The 24,855-nt window shown below is 38.7% G+C and overlaps 1 protein-coding gene across 1 annotated transcript in view; it reads left to right on the plus strand.

The window, feature by feature from the left end:
* Positions 1 to 933: 933 nt before the first annotated feature.
* The window catches only part of Chic1 (cysteine rich hydrophobic domain 1), a 40,461-nt gene continuing 16,539 nt past the window's right edge, over positions 934 to 24,855 (plus strand). Inside the window, exons 1-3 of the mRNA XM_034485628.2 lie at positions 934 to 1,395; positions 9,642 to 9,696; positions 17,001 to 17,156. Coding sequence (XP_034341519.1) covers positions 1,082 to 1,395; positions 9,642 to 9,696; positions 17,001 to 17,156 — 525 coding nt within the window. The 5' untranslated portion in view covers positions 934 to 1,081. The remainder of the gene's footprint in view (positions 1,396 to 9,641; positions 9,697 to 17,000; positions 17,157 to 24,855) is intronic.

Raw genomic sequence — 24,855 nt, forward strand, 5'->3', positions numbered from 1 at the left:
CAATCTCTCCTTCCCTCCCTCCCTACCCCCCCCCCTTCCTTCCATCTCCAGACAGGGTTTCTCTGTGTAACCCTAGCGGTCCTAGGTCGAGCTCTGTAGACTAGGCTAGCCTTACTCAAAAGATTCTCCTGTTTCTGTCTCCCAAGTGCTGGGTTTAGAAGTATGTGCCACTATGCCGGCTTCAAAACACCCATTGCAAACCTATATATCCTTATTCATAAGAACCAACTAAAATGCACCATTTTGCACCATTTTGCTCAGCCCTTCCAAACAACTTTAGGCACCATGGCTGTTTGGCTAAAAGAACAGGGTTTTGGGAGTCAGAAGAGACTCCGGATTTAAAAGTTCATCTGTCATTTACTAGTTCCATGTCCTTGGACAAATTATTTATTCTGTTCGTATCTAGATTGCCCTTGTGTGATATGAGGCTCAATGTGGTACACCCCTCATAGGGTTGTAGAGAGATTAAAGGAGATAAGTACACAAAGCACTTAGCGTCTGTGAGGCTTAGCAAGTCCGCAAAGTACCATTTAGCATAAGAATTAATAGAAAGTTTCCTCTTTTGAAAAACGCTAATAAAAATGTTTACCCTTTTCTCAGAATTGAACAATCTCTGCGTAAGAGATTGACATATGCGTACCTTGAGATATTTTGGGCAATGTCCTAAACTGGCTTTTATAGAATTTGCTTTCCCTCAACTGTCTGCATAGAGGCAAATATATCCCGTATTAATTAACAGACACTAAAACGAGAACGTATGTCCCCTGTGTACAAGAAACTGACGTCCAAAACGCAGTATGAAGATCAGCACCCGCAGACCGGACCTCGAGAATTCCCTGGAGTTCACCTCTACCGGCCCCCTCCCCTTGGAGGCGCGCAAGCGTACACCGAATTTACTCCCTGGTCCCTCATGCCCCCGCCTCCAACCCCCCGCGCTGTCTACCCAACACGCAGGCGCATCTCCTCAAGCGCTTTCCCCACCCCCTCCTCTTTCTCTTCAGTCCGTTCCCCCTCCTCTCCCAGCAGCTCCGCAGGTTCAAACTCTTCTCCTGGAGAGTGGCGGCGATCGCGCGGTCACGTGATGAGCATCCTGCTGCCCAACATGGCGGAGTTCGACACCATCTCGGAATTGGAGGAAGAAGAAGAGGCAGCAACATCGTCGTCGTCTCCGTCGTCGTCGTCGTCGTCGTCGTCGTCGTCGTCGTCGGTATCTGGGCCTGATGAGGACGAGGAAGATGAGGAGGAGGAAGAAGAGGAGGATGAAGAGGAGGAGGACGAGGAAGAAGAAGAAGAGGAGGAGGAGGTGCCGCCCCCGCCTCGGGTAGTGAGCGAGGAGCATCTGCGGAGATATGCCCCAGACCCTGTGTTGGTGCGCGGCGCCGGCCACATCACTGTGTAAGCGATTGGGATGGGGGCTTGCAGAGGCTGAGATTTGACGACTGACGAATGAGAAGGGCATTGAGGGGCCTGCGGAGTGGGGGAGGGCTGACTAAAGCGTACTGTTAGCAAAGGGCACCTGGTCTAAATGGCAAAACTGCAGGTTGAATAGGTGTCGTGTAAAAGAAGGCGGAGGGAGGCGGGGGATAACGCCGCATCGACCCCAGGAAAGAGTGAGCTGAGGACGTGGAGTTGCAGGGTAGAAAGCCAGTGACACCGGAGTAGGGGCGATCTGCTTGTTCGTGTGCTAGCAAGTGAATAGCCTCTAAACTGCAGGGTGTACTAGGCTTCTCTGCTGCCAAGATTGATGGCTAGTGGAAAACGTCTGCTGTGACAGGTGACAATATCTAGGTTTGGGTTCTTCAAAAACAACAAAAAAATGTGATGCATTTTGTGAATAATATAAGTATTAATCCACCCACATTTATCCATCCATTCTGCCTACCAATGCTTATATGAATGAATATCGTCATCTTTTCTCTGTTGAACGCACTACTCTGACGTTCCTTTAATATCAAATCCTTAGAGGTTCAGGTTAATAGGAACCTATGCAAAGTAGAAAGAGCATTGGATACAGAGTGAGAGATCTTGGTTGCTAATCTCAGTTTCCCTTCTTACTGGCCCTGTGACCTTGGTCAGTTGATTCTTACTTCCAGGCCTTGGGTTCCTCATCTCCAAAATGAAGGGGTTTGAGTGCGTGGTTTCTAAGCCCCTTTGGTTCTGAAATAATTGAAGATGTCTACAGGGGATCATGTATGTCCAGACATTAAATATACAAATATTAAATGTATAGTAATTAGCCCTTAATGAATTGAGGATAATTTCTTTAAAACTCAACCCAGATGGCTTCTTTTACATTGAATCCTATGTCATATTTGAGAAAATAAAGTGTGCAAGGACTTCATATCATCTTGGTTGCACAGTAAAAAAAAAAAATTGATCACTGGGCTTTGAAGAGTGCTTCCTCATTTTTATTGCTTAGATTGTCCATACTTGAAATTTTGAATATGGTGTCATGTTCATGCTCTTGACTGTGGTGTCTTTTACTGCATTCTCAAAATACATTTGTTCCTTCCTATCAAGTCAGACTATCTTTAAATTTTATCATGGCTCACACAGTCTCTTTGACTCAATTGAGTGCTTGTATGAAATCATACAGTGTGTATACCAACTCCATCATGTTATCGTTTAATTTTTAGCATGTTAGCTATTTTGACTATAATACACTTTTTAAATCATTGAATGAGTGTATTACCAAATGTTTGTCGATTGTAGAAGGCTTTGGAGGAGACTTTTAGGCCTTATTTTTTTATTAGGTAATTTGAAGACAGGCCTTTTTTTTTTTTTTTTTTTCAATCCAAGATTTTTGCAGATAGCCTGTAATGTTCAGGCGCCAAGTTCCTGCACCATTTTTTTCCTTTCATTCCTTTTGTCACTAGGGAGACCATTATTCAAACTAATTATGATTCTGGTATCCAGGCTTCTTTTTTGTTTTGTTTTTAATTCCATGAAACTCTAAAACACCACTATGCCCCCCACACTTGCCGCTTCATTTTCCTGGCTTCTTTTATGCAGATCGTTTTCCATGACCGAACAGAGAAAAGGTATTTTCTATACTGACCTTTAATTTTATCTTTCAACTCCCCCCATTATTTTCTACAATTCAAGCATTGAGTACATAGCAAGGAAGCATAATTTAACTTTTCTAAAACTTCCTTGTGACTCCATTTCTATTCTCCACACAACCAGTTTCCATTTTTTTTCATTTAAAACAGAGCACTGAGATTTGCCGTGGCTAGCCCCTCATAGGTATAATTTTCTGCTATCAACACACACACACGCACGCACGCACAAATTTTAAAATTCTGGAGTTAGGTGTAAAGGGATAGCACTGATAGTATCTCAGTATTAATTACTTGAAGAAAACTCTGAAAAGCATAAGCCAGTATTTAAGTCACTAAATGTGAAAATTGTTTAGCTTTATTGTACACATTTTCTCATTTAGGAAGAACATTTGATGCTAAATATCTAACATTTTAAGAAGATTAAATGTTTAGAAGCCAGACATGGTGGTTCCAGCCTGTGATACCATCATTTGGTAAATTAAAACTGGGAGAGTGCCATGAGTTCAAGGCCAACCTGGGTCACATGAGTTCCAGGCCAGCATGGGCTACAGAGTTATACCCTGTTGTTAATAAAATGTTTGTTTGGTATCAGAGACAGGATCTATAATAACAGAACCTTCCATCTGTCAAATGAAGCAAAATCCTGAACAAATAATCTGAAACTGGTCCATTTAAAATATCAATTTTTGTTTCACTTTTTTTCTGCCTTATACACGTGTAGATTGCTGTAAATTATATGTTATATTGGTTTTCTTGGGTTTTGTGGTGACAAAACTCAAACTACAGCATTGTGCATCCAGGCAAGTGCTGTATCACTGAGCTACAACCCTGGCTCTATACCAGTGTGAGTGAACTATTTCTTCTTCTCCTGTATCCTGGCCTTTGCCTATCCTCTGTTCAGTCCTCCTGTATAGAAAATTTTGCTTCTATTCAAAGTTTAAAATTTGAAAGGTGTCACCATCAACTGGCTTTTTAAAAGAGGGAAGTATGTATTTTGTGGCTTTTTACCATGATTAAGACATAAGTATTTAAGATAATAAATATGTTTAACCTGATTCTACCTCAGTATATCTTACACTCAACATTTTCCCTCCCCAGATGGGCAATGTTTGAGTCATTTTGATTTTTCTCCTTGAATTGCCCTATGTCCAATTTTCCCAGAGTTGTATCATCATATATTTGGAAATTTGTTTAGATTTTTCATTTTCTCTGTTCCTATTTGGCAATACTCTTGTTTGAGTTGCCATCCCCTTCTTGAATTATAGGCACAGTCTGCCGCCTCTCCCCGCTTCATTGTGTATGCTTGTGCCAAACTAATTTTCTTAAAATTCCATTTAATCATGTCATGTACTGCTGCAAACCTCCATTGGCTCTTTATCAGATCTGAGCTCTCCAAACATTGCAATTCAAGGAGTTCCTTACCCAAAACTCATCTCTTCTCTTCTGCTTTTCATACTCTTCTCTTCTAGCCTCCTCCCAAGGTCTAATTCCATAAGTTAGCCTCTGGCTCCAATAGTGCCTCACTTTGATTCTCCCTAGAATCTAGAGTCTAGATTGTCCTGTAATTATATTCAAAAAATCCAAAATTTTAAAAAGTACCTACATGTGTCATATTTACTTCCCCTTGTCTGGGTTCTGCCACCTTACCTGTGAAGAATCTGGCCTCAATTGGGATCACCATGATCAGACACTAGTAGTATGTATAGTTTTATAATACAGTGCTTCCCTGGTGTATATTTTTCATTCACAGTCTTCTTTCTGTCTTGCTTCTTTTTTAAAAAAGACTTATTTACTTTATGTATATGAGTACACTGTAGCTGTCTTCAGACACAGCAGAAGAAGGCATCAGATCCCATTACAGATGGTTGTGAGCCACCATGTGGTTGCTGGGAATTGAACTCAGGACCTCCAGAAGAGCAGCCCTCGCTAAATTGTAAGCTACAACAGCAAGAACAATCTTTCATTCCCTATGAATCTTCAGTGCCTATCATAATCTCTGTTTAAGTACATTCAGTGAATATTGGTTCATTTTAGTGATAGTCTATGTCCATTGTTGTACAGACTTATTACAGGTCCTCAATAAATGCTAGTTTGTTGAATCATGCTATGAAGAGGACTTCACATAGCTGTGATCATAATCCCAGTGATGAGGGATCATCATATCACCATCCCTCTATAAAGCTTTGTTAAGCTTTCCTGTGGGCCAGAGAACTCCAGTTTTCTTGTACCATCTTAATGTCTTGGCCTTCTAGTTATTTTAACAAAATATGAATTTTAACATGAGATTAATTATAATCTCCTGAGAAGCAAAGTGAAGCCAGGATGTGGTGGTGCACAGCTTTAATCCCAGCACAGGAGGTAAAGGCAAGTATTTATGACTGTGAGCTAGAGGCCAGCCTGGTCTATATAGTAAGACCCTGTCTTTAAAAAAAAATGTATTACTAAGTTAAGTCCCATAGGTTTGCGACTATAGAAACAAAATGAAGACTGTCACTTTCAAGTATGAAATGTTTCAAAAATGCTGTTTATGTGACTTAAACTTTTCTTCTTTTTTTTAGGATAAATATCGGGGCATGGTATATTGAAATACAAACTGATGAGATTTTTTCCTTTGTGTTTTTAAATATGGCCATACTCTTATTATTTAAAATGTGTATATGTCTGCCCTTGTTAGAGTATCTATATAGAAGTTAGTTGATATAATTGCTGGATTGCTGGTTTATAGGGAATCTCATTAGATATAGAACCAAAACAAATTACATGGTTAAATTTACAAACAGTACCTTTCTAAACCAATTTAGAGACACTTCTCAGATTAGAGAATGGCATACCATTTTGTTACCTGTCATTGAGAGATTACAGTGACATACTGATAGTTTAACTTTATGGACTCAGAGGCCTTGAGTAGTATGAGCAAGGCCCCTGTTTAGTCCCCAACAGTGAAAACAGTCAGAAAACTATTTTACAAGGCTTTAAGCCATTGTGTAGTCTGGTAAGAAAGATTAAGGAGATCTAAGTAGAATCTAAAAACAAACAAAACAGAACAGCCTCTGTATTATAGGGTATAATTTTCCTTTTCCTAAGTACAGTAGAGTTTACTCCATGTACTTTAAAATCAGTACTATTAAGTATATAGTTTTGTAGCAAAATCTTGGTTCTTATTACAAGACTTTATATGTAGTGATTCTTAACCTGAGCACATGAACATTCATTTATGCAAGGTTTAAATGGTCAAAAATAATCATCTTTACAAGCATGGAAAGCAAGGGCTATAGGGAGGCAGGGTAAAGTAAGGAAAGGATGCATCCTTCTTTGCCTCCATTTCCCATCATCCAAAGAATTGTTTCAAGAAATTAAGATGTAAGGGCATTGAAAACACTTAAAGAGAATTCAATCATTGACAACCACCAGCTTGGTCAACTTCAAACACATAATAGACTCTATATTTAATAACATCAATAAAATGACTTTATGAATAGTTCCCAAGTGCCTCTTTGTCTAATGCTGAAGACTGCCACATCTTGGCTAAGAGTAATGAATAGATGCATTTGTATAACTTCTGTGTAGCCATAGTTCTTAACTTCATAGTTTGCTTATGAAACAGAGAAAAGGTGTTCATTCTCTAGCAGCTATTTCATTATTACAGTTGTAGCTACTGCATGAAGCCCTCAGAATTAAGGTTATTTGAAAGTCATCACTCTTTATGTCCTCAGTGTTAACGAAAAACATTGAAAAAGAAATCCCTGGTAAATGAGAAGAGGATAGCTATTCTTTGTTAGCCAAAATTATGAGAGTAATGGGCCTTGTTTGCTCTTTAGTATGCTTTGTTGTTTGATTTTCGAGAGAGAGATTCTTGATAAATTGTCCAGGCTGGCCTTGAACTCACTACCCTCTTGCCTCATTCTGGGATTATAGGCATGTGCTACTCTGTCAGCTTCTTTATATTTTATGGTATAGATAAACAGTTCACACCATACTCACAGGTTTTACACAAATCCAACCATGTGCAGATCAAAAATATCTGAAAAGAATCACCATCTACATTGACCATGCATAGACTTTCTCTTATTATTCTATAAACAACACAGTACAGCAATGATTTGCATAGCAGTTTATTAGCTACTACTAGGATGATTTAAAGAATACAGGAGGTTGTATATGGGCTACATGCAAATACTATGCAATTTTAATATAAGGAACTGGGGGCTGCAGAGATAGCTCAGCAATTAAGAGCACTTGTTGCTCTTACAGAGGACTTTCCCCCACTGTAACGTTCACTTCATGTATTTCAGAAAGTAGTGATTAGAATGAAGTTCACATCCGACTCCCAGTACTCAAGTGGATGCTCATAACCGTCGGTAACTCTAGCTCTAGGAGATCTGATGCCCTTCTTTGACCTCCAAGGTCCTTAGGCATGCACTTGGCACACATCATACATGCAGGCAAAATATATGTATAATAAAATCAAATAAACATAAAAATGTCAAGAAGAATTAACATAAGGGACTTGAGAATCCAGGGCTTTTGATATCCAATGTCTGGTTCAGAACCAATCTCCTACAGACACTGAGAGATGTCTATATGTTGCTCATAAAGGAGGTTTTTAAGAAGTAAAAATAAAGCCGGACAGTGGTGGCGCACGCCTTTAATCCCAGTACTCGGGAGGCAGAGGCAGGTGGATTTCTGAGTTCGAGGCCAGCCTGGTCTACAGAGTGAGTTCCAGGACAGCCAGGGTTATACAGAGAAACCCTGTCTCAAAAAACTAAAATAAAAAAAAAAAAGAAAAGAAAAAAAAAAAGGAGAAGTAAAAATAAGCTGGGCAGGGGTGACGTATGTCTTTTATTTCAGCACTTTTGTTGGTGTATATATAAAACAAAAACTTTTTAAAAATCCTTTTCCCATTAATGTAAACTTTGGAATTATACTTTGATGATTGTGACCAGGCACTCTTGCACTCTTCTGACAATTAAAAGGTCTTTTTAAATACCTTTTTTTTCCCCACGAGGCGCAGGAGGAGGCGGGCGGAAGCCAGCAGGATTCGAACACGCGCAGAGAGAGGGCGCGGGTCTGTCCGGACGGACCGCACCCTCTGCAGGCGGACTCCTTGCGGGATGCACCACTGCAAAATGTGTAGCCCAGGCTGGCCTTGAACTCGTGATCCTCCTGCCTCTGCCTCCTTCAGCAAATCCTACCGGCGTGCGCCACCACAACCGGCTTAAATACCTTTCATTTGCCCAACTGTTCTGAGAAAAGAGCCAGTATGTTTGTTCACTAGAATCTGTAATAAAGCCGGGCGGTGGTGGCGCATGCCTTTAATTCCAGCACTTGGGAGGCAGAGGCAGGTGGATTTCTGAGTTCGAGGCCAGCCTGGTCTACAGAGTGAGTTCCAGGACAGCCAGGGCTACACAGAGAAACCCTGTCTCAAAAAAAAAAAAAAAAAAAAAAAAAAAAAAAAAAAAAAAATCTGTAATAAAGTCAAAAGGAGTTGTTATAGGCCTTTGCTCATGTACTAACTGACTAGGAACACCTTAGGTCACTTTCTGATTGTCAGACAATTTCATATCAGGATAAGTAAGAATTTTATGTCAGTGGATGATGGGTAAGCAAAAACCAAAGTAAACTAGCATTGAGAACACCATGAAAGGAAAGTAGTAGTAGGGGACAGACACCACTAACTTCGAGCTTCCTGGGTTATACACTATGCTAAGTAACTGTATTCAAACTGTAAACGGCTTCCAAGAAAAGTATTTTTATCCCTGTTTTGGGGACAAGGAAACTGGTATTCATGGTGGCACATGCTTTTAATTCTAGTACACAGACACATTTTAAAAATCAATTAAATACATAATTTGCCTAAAGTCAAGTTCCCATCTACTTAAGAAGTAGTGAAAACTACAAATTAATAATAGTTACTGTTCTTTTAATATAAGTAAAAATGAATCCACTTCCAAAATACTAAAAATGGAAAAGGAAGTATATTTTTACTTTCTATAGTTTTTGGTTTGGTTTGGTTTGGTTTGGTTTGGTTTGGTTTGGTTTGGTTTGGTTTTTGAGACAGGATTTCTCTGTGTAGCCCTGGCTGTCCTTGAACTCCCTCTGTAGACCAGGCTGGCCTCGAACTCAAAGAGATCCACATTTCTCTGCCTTCCAAGTGCTGGGATTAAACACTGAGTGCACCACCACTGCCCAGCTTTTTTGTTTGGTTGGTTTTGGGTTTTGGTCTTTCAACACAGAGTTTCTTTGTGTCACCCTGGCTGTCCTAGAACTCATTCTGTAGACCAATCTGGCCTCGAACTCAGAGATCCACCTGTAAAGTTTTATTCAGAACCCATCTATCTGTTGGATTTAATGGATTTTTTTTTAAATTTAATGTTATTTTTAGGACTTACGTATGGATTTTTAATCCATTAAGTTTGGTTTTAACTGGCACATACATCATAAAGTTGTAAATATTCAGGGCACAATTATTTAAATCTAAAGACCAAAAGAAAAACCCTAAGGGTTTAAAACTTATTGTAAGAAAAGGTTAAATCTGCTGAATAGAATAGATTTTGTTCTATCTTTGTTTTTGTTTTTAAGGTTTGGATTGAGCAACAAGTTTGATACAGAATTTCCGTCAGTTCTGACAGGGAAGGTAAGTGGGTTTGCTTTGAATTTTCCAATTCTAATACACTGTGTTATGGTTTATTCAATGTTATGACAAATGCTTTGACTCACTGGTAATGAAGCCAAATAACAGGAGGCCTCCCTACTTGGAAGCTGTGTGCACAGTGACTAAATGGTGTTTCCATGACTACCAGCCTCTGGCCAGCTATTTCGTCTGTTCTTCCTTAATGTCAGCTATTGTTTATTTACCTGCTCAGCTTTTCCAGTGTTGGCTTTTCTGACCAGCACAGGTAGCTATAATTGTTTTCATTTAGATCTATAATTTCCAATCCTTTCATTGCCAACGTTATCTTTTTAACTGAGTCACTATTATTTTTTTTAAAAGTGTTATATGGTATGCATCATTTATTACAAATAAAAAGCATCATTTTTTGGTTAAATGTTTTTCTTCCTTTTAGATTGAGTTTCTAGAATTGGACTCACAGCAATAAGTAACTACCTTTCTATTTCTAGGTTTCTCTATATTCAGTTGTATAGACAAGCATTCATGCTCAAAATTCAGACTTCCCGGGACTCAAACCCATAAATCTAGGTTAATGTACTGTGTGATGGTTATAAATAATATTGTATTACATGCTGAAAATTCACCAAATGAACAGATTTCAGGTTCTCTAAAAGAAATGATAAATAACTATGTAGGGAGATATGTTTAGCTTGCTCGCCAGGCAGTGGTGGTGCACGCCTTTAATCCCAGCACTTGGGAGGCAGAGGCAGGCGGATTTCTGAGTTCAAGGCCAGCCTGGTCTACAGAGTGAGTTCCAGGACAGCCAGGGCTATACAGAGAAACCCTGTCTCGAAAAAAAAACCCCAAAAACAAAAAAAAAAACTTGCTTGACTGTAGTAATCATTTCACTAGGTGTGGGTATGTATATTGAAATATCATGTTGAGCTGTTGCAATGGCATAGGTCTATAAACCCAGCACTAGCATTCAAGAGGATCATGAGACTGGCTTGGGTTACATAGTTAGAACTTGTCTCAAAAAACAAACAAACAAACAAACAAAGAACAAACAAAAAGCACCAACATGTTGTACACTTGAAATATTATCTTTTTAAAAGTACTATATTTAGAACAATTGTCCTACAGAAATGCTAACTTTCGGGTTGGGAAGATGGCTTCGTGAGCAAACAGTGCTTATTATACAAGCTTGAAAACCTGAATTCAGATGCCCAGCACCCATATAATTGCCAAGTACAATGAGAGGCAACTGTACTCCCAGTGCTGGATAGTAAAGACAGATAGATCCTAGGGGATATGCTCTGGCCAGTTAGTCTAGCAGAAATGATGAGTTCCAGTTTGGTGGGAGACCCTGCCTCAAAAATAAGGTACAGAGTGATAGAACTTCAAAGACACCTGAAGTCAATCTCTGGCCTCCACACTTGCACACAGAGGGGGAGAGAATATCTCTTTGTAAATTTTTGGCTTTTGTTTCTAATAGGTTCATTCAGAATACTTCAAGTGCAGCAGCAGCTTAAACTTAGATGTGTCCTATAAAGATTAATAGTAAACATTTCCTTTAAATGTATAAAATTAAACATGGAAATATCTCTTTAATAATAATATTGGTAAGAACATGGTAGATTTAACACTAAAAGAAAAATGTAAAAGAAAACATCTTCAATAGAGAAGTTATTTCTGTTTCCATTAATACTACTGCATGTTTTGACTGGGAAATTACATGCAACTTGAATACTAACTTAATTTTTTATATATTTAAAATTAGAGCTGTAGAAAATGAATATCTTCTAAACTGTCAGTAAATATAGCTCCTAGACATAAGCATTATCTATTTTTTAATTAGCCATTTTTAGTGCTGAAGTAATCTTTTGAATATCTTTTCACACATTTTCATTCCTTTCCAAATTTTCTGCAACTAAAAATTCCATTGACCCAAAAGACACTAGCACGTTTTTAAATTGGAGTTGTAAGAATGGTAAGCTGCTTTTGATAACCATACAACCTAGATGATCTGAATGGAAGCTGGTCTTGAAAACATCCCTCCTCCTCTTCCTCCTCCTCCTCCTCCTCCTTTTAAATCTGTCTGCTTTTCTTTTTAGAAACAGAATTTTGTTATGTACCCCAAGCTGGCCTGGAACTCATTATAGAATGCAAGCTGGTCTCAAAGTTGTGGCAGTCCCCCTGCCTCAGCTCTCTAATTGTTCTGATTACAAGCATGAGTCACCATGCCTGGCTAAAGCATGTATTCTTTTCAGGTGATTATTTTTATAGTACATATACATCCAAGTATTTGTTATATGTGTTATATGCATTTTCTCATGTATTAGGTAATGCAGGAATGATAGTGCACTATGTTCTTACTATATGTTTGACAATGAGAAAAGCAGTACAAATGATTGTGAACATGTGCTGTCTGTTTGTTTTGTTGCTGTGGCTCGAACCCAATGCCTTGCTCACACTAAGCGTGTGCTCCACCACTGAGCGTTAGTACTAGTTCCTGAAGGTCTGGTTCTTAAAGTTACATGTTTATAACATAAATACAAGTTTTATTTCCCTAATGAGAATCTTTTTCTCCAGTAGGTACTATTTCATTAGTATAGATTAGTGTGGATTATTAAACCATTTTTGTAGTAGGGGGAGGCCTTCCATAAATAGGAAAAAATTAAATTAAAAGGTCTTAATTCCCAACTTAATACTCCTTGTGTAAATTGTCTGAAAATGGATAACTCTAATACCTAACAAAAAAAGATTATCCTTTATTTTAAAAAAAAATCAGTCTTTTGGCATGAGTGAGATATTCTAAGTAGTTAGTTTGAGGTAAACAAGATTGCAGTGAATGGCTAAAAAGCCATTTCAGAAACTCCACAACTCACTATTAACCTTTTGCTTCTTTTGTGTTGATTCTTATAAGTGTAGAACAGTGAGTTCTTCTGTCATGATAGAACAAATAATGTAGATAAGTGTGTTTACACACCCACAGGTAGATTCTGGTGACCAGAAAGTGAAAGACCCACATTAAGTTTTCAAAAGGAAATCAAAGTGTCTAGTCCTCAGCTTGAAAGTAGCAAAGGGCGTTATGGGGCGAGCATTATGTAGCGTCAGGAATGGGAAGCCATAAAAATTGACCCTCCTTCTATTGTGATCCAATATGACAAGTGATTGATAGGCTTGTGCTCCTCGCAATGCTGGAGGCACATCAGTCCTGCTGGGCTTTGCTTTACTTTTAGTCTGTTTGCAGAGTCTCCTGCATCCTGTTATAAAAGATTATGACCCTTTCCCCCACTCCTGATGGTTTCTTCTTTCTTTGCAAGAGAGTCAAAAGGAATGAAATGTTTCTTTACAGCCTACTGTCCAACTAGAAAGTCAGAGGCTCCCAGCCGACGTAATACTAGAAATAGTGGTACAGAAGTGTATGAGTCCAACTGGAATAACTGGGAATCTATAGTTAACCAAACATTTCTCTCTATGTTAAAGTTGAGAGTTAGTCAGTTCTCATTCCCTATCTCTGTTTTATGACTTATACTCTTACTCAAATACGTTTTTCCCCAAACCCAGTCCTGGCATCTTTTTAAAGTCAATGCAAGCTATAGTTGCTTGTTTAAGATTCTAGTGAAAGTTTTTCTCCTCCATAAACTTGTCTTATGACCCAAATTTTGATTTCTCATTTCTAGTTACTTGAACATTTGAATTTTAGTTTGTCAGTAGTAAGAGAGTATCTGTTAAAAAGTAGACTGTTGAAAAAGGAAAATTGCCAAGTTTGTGGTGGTGGGTTGGTGTTTTCATTTTCTGAAACGTGTAATGGAAGTTTCCTAACAAACTGCATATAGGATATGCTGTGGCATAGAATTGCTTTCATTCACGTTTCACATTGAAAGCCAGCTTTCCCTTCCTTCCCTCAGCCTTCTAACACTGTTCTTCCCTGCTAGAATGAAACTTTATTTTTAAAGAACCCTTATACACGGTTTTGTTCTTTTGGGTAGATTCATTTCTATCTCTTTACTTCTAATTTTCTTATCTGTACTTACATGCTTGCTTTTAAATAAAAGTTTCAATCATGATTACAAACTTTTTAAAAACTCCTTTCAAGGCTGGCAAGATGGCTCAGTGAGACAAAGGTGTTTGCCGGCAAGCTGGACAGCCTGAGCTAGATCTTGAGAGTGGTTATAACTGACTGTCTTGCAGGGTGTCCTGTATAGTCACATACACAGATAGATAAATAAGTAAATAAGTATAACATATATTTTCTAAATAAGCAAAGCTCAAAATAGGCAACACTGTAGATCATCTCCTTGTACTGCAAAGTGGTACCTGAGAATAAGAGCTGGAAGTCAGGTTTAGAAAATGGCGAGGACACCAGAGTTACAGTTATCCAAACAACTGGGATGGATGTGCCTCCATGCTGCTGGTGCAGCCGTGTCCACGAGAACACGAAAGGTCTCTGGCCTGTGGGGGCAAGCTTAAGGTGACAAACTGAGTAAACCTTCGCTGAATAACCATTTTCTGAAAATTATATTTGTCTGAGATAGAGAAGGTATTTTTAAGTTATTGTCACAATATGAAATCAAGTTTTTCTTTAAAAACAAAAAAAACAGAATTGCCTGCATTATAAAGTGACTACAGTTATATCCAGTAGATTTTTTTAGAGAGGGAGAGGAATAAAACATAAGATAGTAGGAAAAAGCTGTTCTCTAAGCACTCTCAGGCAGTGAGGTAAAGGCTCCTGTTTTTAGAAAGTGTACACATTGTCAAGCCAATCGTGCTTGAATGCTTAAAGAACACAATACTCTTCTTTTGCCTGCAGTCTTACCAGGAGATATGGACAATAGTGCATTTTCTGAGTGCCTAATGTCTGCTAGGCATCGTGCTAAGTAGCTTATGGTTGTTACCCCCATTTATTCTCGAGATTTTTTTTTTTCTAACAAAAGGAAAAATATTACAGTCTGTTCATAGGAGGAACCAGTGTTACACAGTCATGACAGAAGGTGGGACAGAGAAGTCTGGCCCCTCACGGAATTCTGTATGTTCTTAGCTCAGGTAGAAGGCTGCAGGCAGCACTGCAGAAGGCTGCACTGAAAAGTCCTGTGAGATAGAAACTATCTTTAACTGTTACTTGGTGATTCCCTGCAATGAAAAGGAAATTAAATGCTCCTGTTTAGGATACATAAATCTTTACACAGTAACTTGGCACCTTGTTTTTTAAAAGAACAGCAAAGGACTGCAGGAGGAATAACCAGTAGGACACCTGCTTACCGTGAGCTAGCCCCTGGCTTCCAGCACTGGTTCTGGAAAAAAAAAAAGGGGCGGGTGGGGGGGGGGTGGAGAGGAAGGAAGCAGAAGAAAGGAATAGCTCTGAGAAACTCAAGACCTGGAAAATATTGAGGTTTCCCTCAACATGTGGCCGATTATCCTTTTATTTGGAATCAATGTGTAAGAAAACTGAGGCTTTTTGTGTATATCTGATCAATCTCTTTGCCTTCAGAGAACACAGACAGCAGCTTTCTATCTGTACATCTGAGATGTGATTTACAGACTTTTAATTCCAAAGTATTCTAGGTAAGAAATTCCTTCCAAGTTGGAACTTCGATTTCCATTGTCTATATCAGGGCTGGAGAGATGGCTCAGTAGTTAAGAGCACTGGCTGCTCTCCAAGAGGTCCTGAGTTCAAACCACAGCAACCACATGGCGGCTCATGGCCATCTATATAATGTGACCCTGATGCCCTCTTCTGGCCTGTAGGCATACATGCAGACAGAAATAAAATACATTAATTAACACAATACAATTAATTAAAACATAAACTATATCATTTCACCTTATATATGAGGGATTGTAATTAAGAAAAATTAAATGAGCCGATCTTAGCTAGTTGGTAGTAGTACAGAGTTTTAGTCCCAGCAGTTGGAACACTGAGGCAGGCAGATCTCTGTGAGTTCAAGAACAAGCTTGGTGTACAGAGTTCCAGGACACCGAAATCTATACAGAGAAACCCTGTCTTGATTTTTTAAAGGGGGATGGGGGGAAATGGGGAGATGGCTTAGTAGTTAATAGCACTAGCTGTTCTTCCAGCGGCCCTGAATTCAATTCCTAGCAACCATGTGCTGACTCATGACCATTTTAGTGAGATCTGGTGCCCTCTTCTGGCCTACAGGCATACATGCAGGCAGAACACTATACATAAGTAAATTTTTTTTAAAAAAATTAAATGATTTTTATCTGTGGTTTTTCCCAGACATGACAAGAAGTAGAAGCAAGTCTCCTGATTTAGCTTTAAAATGTTTTCTGATTTCAATTATAAAGCATGATTCTCTCAATTTATTTTTATATTTACCCCCAGAAATGTCACTTCATTGGAATTCTTGGTGCCCAGTGACGGCCGCTGTATCATGTTGTTAGCAGTGTAGACGGAAAATGGAATTCATTTTCCCTATATAACCTACATTTTAAGATCTACAGCTTCAAAACTTGTCATTGTTAGCAAGAATGACCAGTTTGTGGACTGAGTAATTAACTTACAGGTGACACAAACAATTCTAATAAAGCTTATCTACTTAGTGTTTTCATCGTTATAGCACTGACCTGAACCTTCACAGCATCCACTATTACCTATGTTTGTGTGGATTCTAAGACATCCAATTAATTAAAAGTAAAAAGTAAAAAATGCACCTTCTGTGTGAAGAGTGAAACTTTAGATTTGTGATTTGGCGCGTCATTGTGTAGCTTTCATTTTATAGCAGTTTATCTTTTTACCAACATCATAAGTTTTGCTTTTACAACCAGATGCTGAAATTTTTTCCCAGATACTGTTTGTTGTTGTTGTTAATGTATTTCCCACAAACAGCAGCAAGTTTAACTATTGTATTACAGATTTGCCAGAAAGAAAAGGTATTAATAGAGTTTATTTCAAAGTAATTGGGGATTATTACCAATGCCTGTTTTAATTCCATTTCCTCTGGTTAGTTGTTTGATTTTTTGTCTTTTTTTAGGATTCTAACCATAACCCAGCTTTGAGTCAGGGTACCTGAAGACTGTGAGCACCATTGCCTTACCAAGAATGTTTGCTATCAAAAGTGCTTGATGGGTTTCCTTTCCTAACAGTTTATTGTTGGTCATTTCAGAGCATTGTGAATAATATGCAAAGTTCTTCAAGGATGAAATTGTATTGCTTTACTCACTAAGTCTTCTAAGAATATATGATACAGATTTATGGAGAGACTATATTGAGACATTGAAATATTTGTGATAAGGCATTTCTTTAGCATTAGAGGTTATAGGGAGCTATCCACAAACTCTTATAGAGAGTCCCCCTATTTTAGGTGGCTCCAGAAGAATTTAAGACCAGCATTGGCCGTGTGAACTCATGCTTGAAAAAGGCTCTCCCTGTCAATGTGAAATGGCTGCTGTGTGGATGTCTCTGCTGCTGCTGTACCCTGGGGTGCAGCCTGTGGCCCGTTATTTGTCTCAACAAAAGAGTAAGTATAACCAGCCTATTATGTGACAATAAAAAGAGCTGACATTTATTGAACATTTATTATGTGTTAGAACTGTTACCATAATTTGTTTAACTCCCAGAAAAATGCTTTCTTCATTTTAATGCTAAAGAAATTCTGGAAAGAGAGAGTAAGTTTCTTGTTCAGCCTTTATCAATACTTTATTACTTAATATGAGTTTACACCATTTGTAATAAATGCAATTTAATTTATATATTTAAATATATGGATTACTTTAAAAAAAAAAAAAAAAAAGGAAAGGGGCTGGTGAGATAGCTCAGTGGTTAAGAGCACTGGCTGCTCTTCCAAAAGTCCTGAGTTCAATTCCCAGCAACCACATGATGGCTCATAAGCATCTATAGGGGGACCTGATGCCCTCTTCAGGCAGGTGGATATATATGCAGCAGAGCACTCATACATTAAAATAAATAATTTTTTTTTAAAAAAAAAGGAAAAACCCAAAGGGATGACTTAAAATAATTCTAAGCTTCAGGTGTACTGGAGAACACCTTTGGCTCTGAAGCCAAGCAGAAGGACCAGCAATCCTCAAAGGTGAAGAAAGCCCTTACCTTTGAATATTATCATAGTGATATTCTTTTCTAGTTGTGTCATGAATTTAGGACACTGCCTTAATTTTGTCTACTTTAAAATTTCATTTTTATTTCAGGACTGTTTTCCCAGTGGGAGGATATCTCTGAAAAGTGTGATTACTTAAGCTGGGATCAGTGATAGAGTGCTTGCCCAGCCATGTGAGGTCCTAAGTTCAGTTCCCAGCAATGAAAAAGTTATGATGAAAGGGCCTGAAGAGATGAGTAACAATACTTTGTGCACAAGCATGTGCACTTAAATCCCAGCACCCATGTCAAAAGCCAGGCATGGGTAAAGACGGGAGAGTCCCCGAGGCTTGCTGGCCATCAGCAAGAGACTCTGTCGTAAGGAAATAGGATGGAGATAAAGAAGGACTTTTTCCTCTGGCCTCCACAAACATAGAGCCATATGCATATACATGTGCATATAAACCACATGCATGCACACACACACACACACACACACACACACACATGCACACAATGATTAAATCCAGTGAGGGGAAAATACCCATTTTACTTAGTGTTCTTTCCCTAGTACCTACTAATTTGTTTAAACTTGTAAATAAAAATTCGTCCACTAAATCAGATATAGAATTATAAATTGAAAATATTGTCAAGAAACACTCATTTAATCTTATATTTTCTCTTAAGCTCTTTCATAATTACCTTGAAAAGACAGATAATAAAATGCTGCCCTGTGACTTTGTTTCTTAACCTAGAGTGTTGTGTGTGCCAGGCAGGTGCTCTATGATTGAGCTATAGCCCTAACCTTTGTTTTTATTTTAATACAGGTTCCCATTAAGTTACCCAGGCTGATTTTTAAGATGGGGTCTTACTGTGTAGCCCTGGCCAGCCTGGAACTTTTTATATAGTCCAGGCAGACTCTGAACTCACAGAGAGCTGTCTACATCTGCCTCTGCCTTCTGAGTACTAGGATTAAAAATTCATACTACCCGGCTGGAGAGATGGCTCAGTAGTCAAGAGCACTGACTGCTCTTCCAGAGGTCCTGAGTTAGATTCACAGCAGCCACATGGTGGCTCACAACCATCTGTGATGGGATCTGATGCCCTCTTCTGGCCCACAGGCATACATGCAGGCAGAACACTGAATATATAAGAAATAAATAAATCTTTAAGGAAAATAAAACCCTCACACTTCTACATACTTGGACTGGGCTAATCTTAGTCTCCCTCTGTAGCCCAGGAAAGCTTTGAACTCATCGTCTTTTTTTTTTTTTTTTTTTTTTTTTTTTTTTTTTTTTGCTTCAGTCTCCTAATCTACTGGGATTATAGGCATGTGTCACCAGAGGCAGCTCCCCTCTGACTTCTTGGAAGTAGATTACTGATTCCCTTAATAACCACCAGTAGCTCAGAGCTTTGCTTTAAATGAAGTTTAATTTCTATGTCAAAACAAGCATAGTATTTTCTTTCACCTAGCTTTCTATAAGTTTTTAAAAAACTAACAACATAATTTTTAATTGTATCTTTTAGAAGTTACTATCAATAATTTCCACAGTGTTATTTTAAAAGCCTCCATGTGAATTAATCATGATTTGGATTTCCCATCATAAGTGTAGCCAGTATCAATCACTGAGAAACAAAGTTTTTCGTGGGTTTTGTTTGTTTGTTTGTTTGTTTTTGTTTTTGTTTTTGTTTTTTTGGTTTTTTTTGTTTTTTGAGACAGGGTTTCTCTGTGTAGCCCTGGCTGTCCTGGAACTCACTCTGTAGACCAGGCTGGCCTTGAACTCAGAAATCCACCTGCCTCTGCCTCCCAAGTGCTGGGATTAAAGGTGTGCACCACCACTGCCCAGCCAAAGTTTTGAGTTTTAATGTTATCAAGGGTATTTCTCCCCTATGACTACTTATTTATGCTTTGTCCATCTCAATAGCTGTACCAGAGGGACTGAAACAGAAACATGTTTTCAAGTCATATGTTTGTGCTATGAGTATTCTAATAAGATATTCAATGAAAGCTGAGATGATGCTGATTCTCCGATATTCTTCTTTCTGTCATTGCTTTGTCTTAATTAAAGAGTTTATACTAGGGACAGCAGGGTGGTTCAGACAGTAAAGGTACTTGGTGCCACGCCTGCCAAGTCTGGAGTTCAATCTCCAGACCCATGTGGTAGAAGAGAGAACCAACTCCCATATGTAGACTCTGACCTCCACATGTATGCATATACATGCTTGTGTATATACATGCATACATATACTCATTTAAAAAATAACAAAAATGGTCTGGAGAGATGTCTCAGCAGTTAAGAGCACTGACTGCTCTTCCAGAGGTTCTGAGTTCAGAGCATCCATATGGATGGATGGATGGATGGATGGATGGATGGATGGATGGATGGATGGATTTATCTTTTAAAAAGATGAATCATTTAGTTTTGGCATATTTACAAATAGTGACCATTTCCACAGTGTAACTTTAGAACATTTCCATTACCTTTAAAAGGAAAGTTTAGAACCATTTATAGTAACTTTGGATTTCTCTTCAGACCCTGCTCCCAATCCCAAACAAGTGTCATATACTTTCCCTCTCACATGTCCTCCTGGGACGACAGTGCATTCATACAGTATACATTACTTCATGGCTGGTTTTGAAACCAAGAATGGCTCTTATTGCGTAGAAACATACAAAAATTATCTGTGAAGCCACTTTGGAGTGTAAAATAGCATTAAATACATTAACACTGCCATGCAGCCATCACCAGTATGCAATTTCAGACTTTTTTCATTATCCCCAAGGGAAAACCCCATAGCCAGAAAGCTATTCTCTATTTCCCTTCCCCTCAGAAAGTTAAGAAGTGCTCCATCCTCTTTATCATATTTCAGGAGAGTTTAAGAAGGATTAGTATTAATTCTTAAATGTATTTAGGAGAATGTACTAGTAAAGCCAAGGATTTCCTGTGTTGGCAAGGGATTGATTTGCATGCCCTCTCTTGACTTGGCTTAGTCAGATGTACTGGGCTTATTCAGATTTTGTATTTGTATTTGAGTCAGTTCCAGGACTTTGTTCCCTTCGTCTACTTATCTAATTCCCTTGCATATCATTCCTCTTGGTATGCTGCCATGCTCTTCATTCCAAAGGTTGATAGTAAAGTTTTACCTTGGTAATTTGAGTCTTCTTAATTTGAGTCTTCTTACAAAGCTAGAGGTTTGTCAAATTTGCTAGTATTTTCAAAGACAAGACCTTCTGGTGTTTTTGTTCCTTTTTTTTTTTTTCTTTTTTGCCTTTGTGTTTAATTTGCTCTTTTTTTCTAGGTCCACAAGGTATGAGTCAGGTTACTGATACAAGGGCAGCCTTCTTTCTTACCACAGTCATGTACAGTTACGCTTCCTTCCAGGGATTGCTTTAGACGTAGCCAGTACATTTAGCATGTGGTATTTTTCCTTTATTCAATATTCTCAGTTTGCTTGTGGGTTCCATGGGCTATTCATTGCTTCAGGGTATGGTGTTTAATTTCTTCCTTTATGGATTTCTTTGTTGAGCTGCATAGTTGCTTTATCAATTATTGAAAGTAGGATATCAAAGTCTCTGTTACTGTAGAATTACCTAATTTTCACCTTAATGTAGTCCATTTTTAAACATACTTTTGAGTTTCTTGTTCATTGCATGTATGTTTATAATGGTTATGTCTTCTTGATAGATTCTCTGATTCATCAGCTTATATTGTTAGTGACTGAATGTTTATATCTTCACCAAATTCATTATGTTGCAGTCCTCTAACCTTACAAGGGCACAGTCTTTATGGGATTATTGCTCTTATATGAAAAGACCAGAGAGTTCTCTTCACATCCTCTACCTCCTTTGTTTCTCCATCATCATCTCTATCTCTCCATGTGTGTGGAGAGGGAGAGAGGGAGGGAGAGAGAGAGATCAGGCTCTCAACATGTTAGCAAGAAGTCTTTCACCAGGACCCAGCCATGCTGGTTTCTTGATCACAGACTTCCAAGCCTCCAGAACTGTAAGATACAAATTTTTGTTTGGTTGGTTTTTTTTTCTTTTATTGAAAATGAACAATAGATTCTTTTCTCACATAATATATCGTGATTATGGTTCCCCTCCCTCTCCTCTTCGAAGCTCCTCCCCACCTCCCTTCACATCCAGATCCCTTTCTGTCTCTCATTATCTAAGAGATAACAGCAATGTATAACAAAAGAGAATACAATAAGATAAAACAAAAACTAGCACATCGAAGTTGGACAAGGCAAACAAACAGAAAGAAAAGGGCCCAAAAGAAGGCACAAGAGGGGCTGGAGAGATGGCTCATCAGTTAGGAACACTGACTATTCTTCCAGAGATTCTAAGTTCAATTCCCAGCAACTACATGCTAGCTTACAACTATAGTAATCAGATGCCCTCTTCTGGCATGTCTGAATACAGCTACAATGAGCTTATATACATAAAATAAATAAGTAATTCAGAAAAAAAAAAAGGAAGAAGGCACAAGAATCAGAGACCCACTCATTCATACACTCAGAAATCTCATTCATAACACTAAACTGTAAGCTATACACATTTCTAGAGTTTTTTGTTTGGTTGGTTGGTTTGGTTTTTTGTTTGGTTGGTTTTTTTGGTTGGTTTTTTTGAGTCAGGATGTCTTTGTTAACAGCCTTGGCTGTCCTGGAACTTGCTTTGTAAACCAGGCTGGCCTCAAACTCACAGTCATCTACTTGCCTCTGCCTCCCAAGTGCTAGGGCCACCACATCCAACTCAGTAGCTATTTAAAAAGGAACCACAAAACAGGGTACGCCATTTTTGTTATTCCGCCTGAACAGATTAGTTTTGTGTGTGTGTGTGTGTGTATTGTCTTTTTCATTTAAATATTCTTTTCTTTTTATTCAAGTCTATTGTGTCCTATATTAATTAGCATAGCTGCCAGAGTCCCTTTTTGGTTACTATATCATGAAATATCTTTTTATGTCCTGTTCTTTTTAATTTTTTTTTTTTAGATTTATTTTATTTTATTTTCATGAGTATTTTATTTTACCTGATTGTATGTATGTATACCGAATATATATCTGGTACCATCAGAGTTAAAAGAAGTTATTGGATGTCCTAGAATGGGAGTTACAGATAGTTGTGAGCTGCCCTGTGGGTGCTGGGATCTGAACCCAGGTCCTCTCCAAGAACATCAAGTGCTCTTAACTGCTGAGCCATCTCGCCAGCCCTTGTCCTTTTGTTTTCAATCTATTTGTAATCGAGTTCTAAATTTAGTGCCATGTATACAATATAATAGATGGGTCATGATTTTAATTCATTCTGAAAATATGTACCTTTTTTGTTTTTTGAGACAGGGTTTCTATGTATAGCCCTGGCTGTCCTGGAACTCACTCTGTAGACCAGTCTGGCCTCAAACTCAGAAATCCGCCTGCCTCTGCCTCCCAAGTGCTGGGATTAAAGGCGTGCGCCACCACAGCCCGGCAAATATGTACATTTTAACTCACAGTTTAATCTATTTACTTTTAAGGTGACTATAACAATGTATTAGTTTATTGTTGCTTCTATAACAAAGTGCCACAAATTAGGTGACTTTAACAGCTAAATATATTTTTTTTTTAAAGTTTTGGAAGCGAGGAGTCCTGTTCTAGTTAGGGTTGCTATTGCTGTGACGAGACACCATGATAAGAAAATATTTAGTTGGGGCTGGCTTACAGGTTCACAGGTTTATTATCATCATCATGGAAGGAAAGATGGCATCGTGCAGGCAGACATGATGCTGGAGAAGAAGCTGAGAGTTCTACATTTTGATTCACAGGCAGCAGAAGTAAATGCCACACTGGGACTGCATAGTCAGTGAGACCCTATCCCTTGCTAAAGCAAAGACCAAAAAAAAAAAAAAAAAAAAAAAAAGTCTCTAAAAGGATTGCTTTTCTGAGTCTTTCTGGCCAGTTAATTACAGTCTTGTTCCTATATGTTCACAAGTCTCTCTGTGCATTTCTGATTCTTAATCTTCTCTTCCTATAAAAATACCAGTCGTAATCCTCATGCCTGTGATCTCAGCACTGAGAAGGTAGAGGCAGGAAGATCAGGAGGCCAGCCTCAGCTACCTAGCAAGTTTGATGATAGCCTGAAACTCTGTGTCAATCAACAAGGCACACCACACCATAAGACATCATTTGTACTGAACTACTGCTTCAATTCTCTATCTCTAAATACAATCACTTTCCAAGATTAGAATTTCAACATGGGCTGCGCGGTGGTAGCGGATTTCTGAGTTTGAGGCCAGCCTGATCTACAGAGTGAGTTCCAGGACAGCCAGGGCTACACAGAGAAACCCTGTCTCGAAAAAACCAAAAAAAAAAAAAAAAAAAAAAAAAATTTCAACATGAATTTTTTTTTCAAAAAACAGAATCAGCTCATGAGGGGAAAATCTGATGGTTTTTTCTACTTTGCTATTTTTTTTAATCTGGCATTCTTTCATTGTCTCTCCCCCCACCCCCATTCCTTGGTTAATTTCCTGGTGTGGTTTGAAATGATAATATCCCCGGATAAGACCAGATGTTTGAGTGCTTGGACCCCAGGTGGTGAAACTGTTTGCACAGGTTTTAGAGACCGGCTTTGCTCGAAAGGAAGTGTGTCCGCTGGGCTGGGCTTTGAGCTTTCATTCCCGGTTTGTTTCACTCAGCTCTCATTTCAGCCCTCAGCTTCCTGTCCTGCCACCACGTCTTCCCCTTGCCATCACAGAGCCTAACCCTCTGGAACTCTAAGCCCAAATAAGCTCTTCTTTAAGTTACCTTGATCATGGTGTTTTATTACAGCAGTAGCAAAGTAATATGTTTCCTTATCAAATACAGAACTGATTTTTGTCCTAAAGTATTATCTTGTTCCCTTGTCATGTTCTGTGGTAGACTATCTGACAAATACAACATAAGGAACAAAGACTTTAGCTTGGCTCATGATTTCAAGGAATATAATCCATCGAGGCATCAGTGCCTTGTCTATCATTATGTCTGTGGCATCAAGAATTTGCAGCTTACAGGGCGGTGGTGGTGGTGGCGCACACAGAGGCAGAGGCAGGCAGATTTCTGAGTTCATGGCCAGCCTGGTCTACAGAGTGAGCTCCAGGTCAGCCAGGGCTACACAG

This window comes from Arvicanthis niloticus, chromosome X, assembly GCF_011762505.2.
Source record: "Arvicanthis niloticus isolate mArvNil1 chromosome X, mArvNil1.pat.X, whole genome shotgun sequence".
Lineage (NCBI taxonomy): Eukaryota > Metazoa > Chordata > Mammalia > Rodentia > Muridae > Arvicanthis > Arvicanthis niloticus.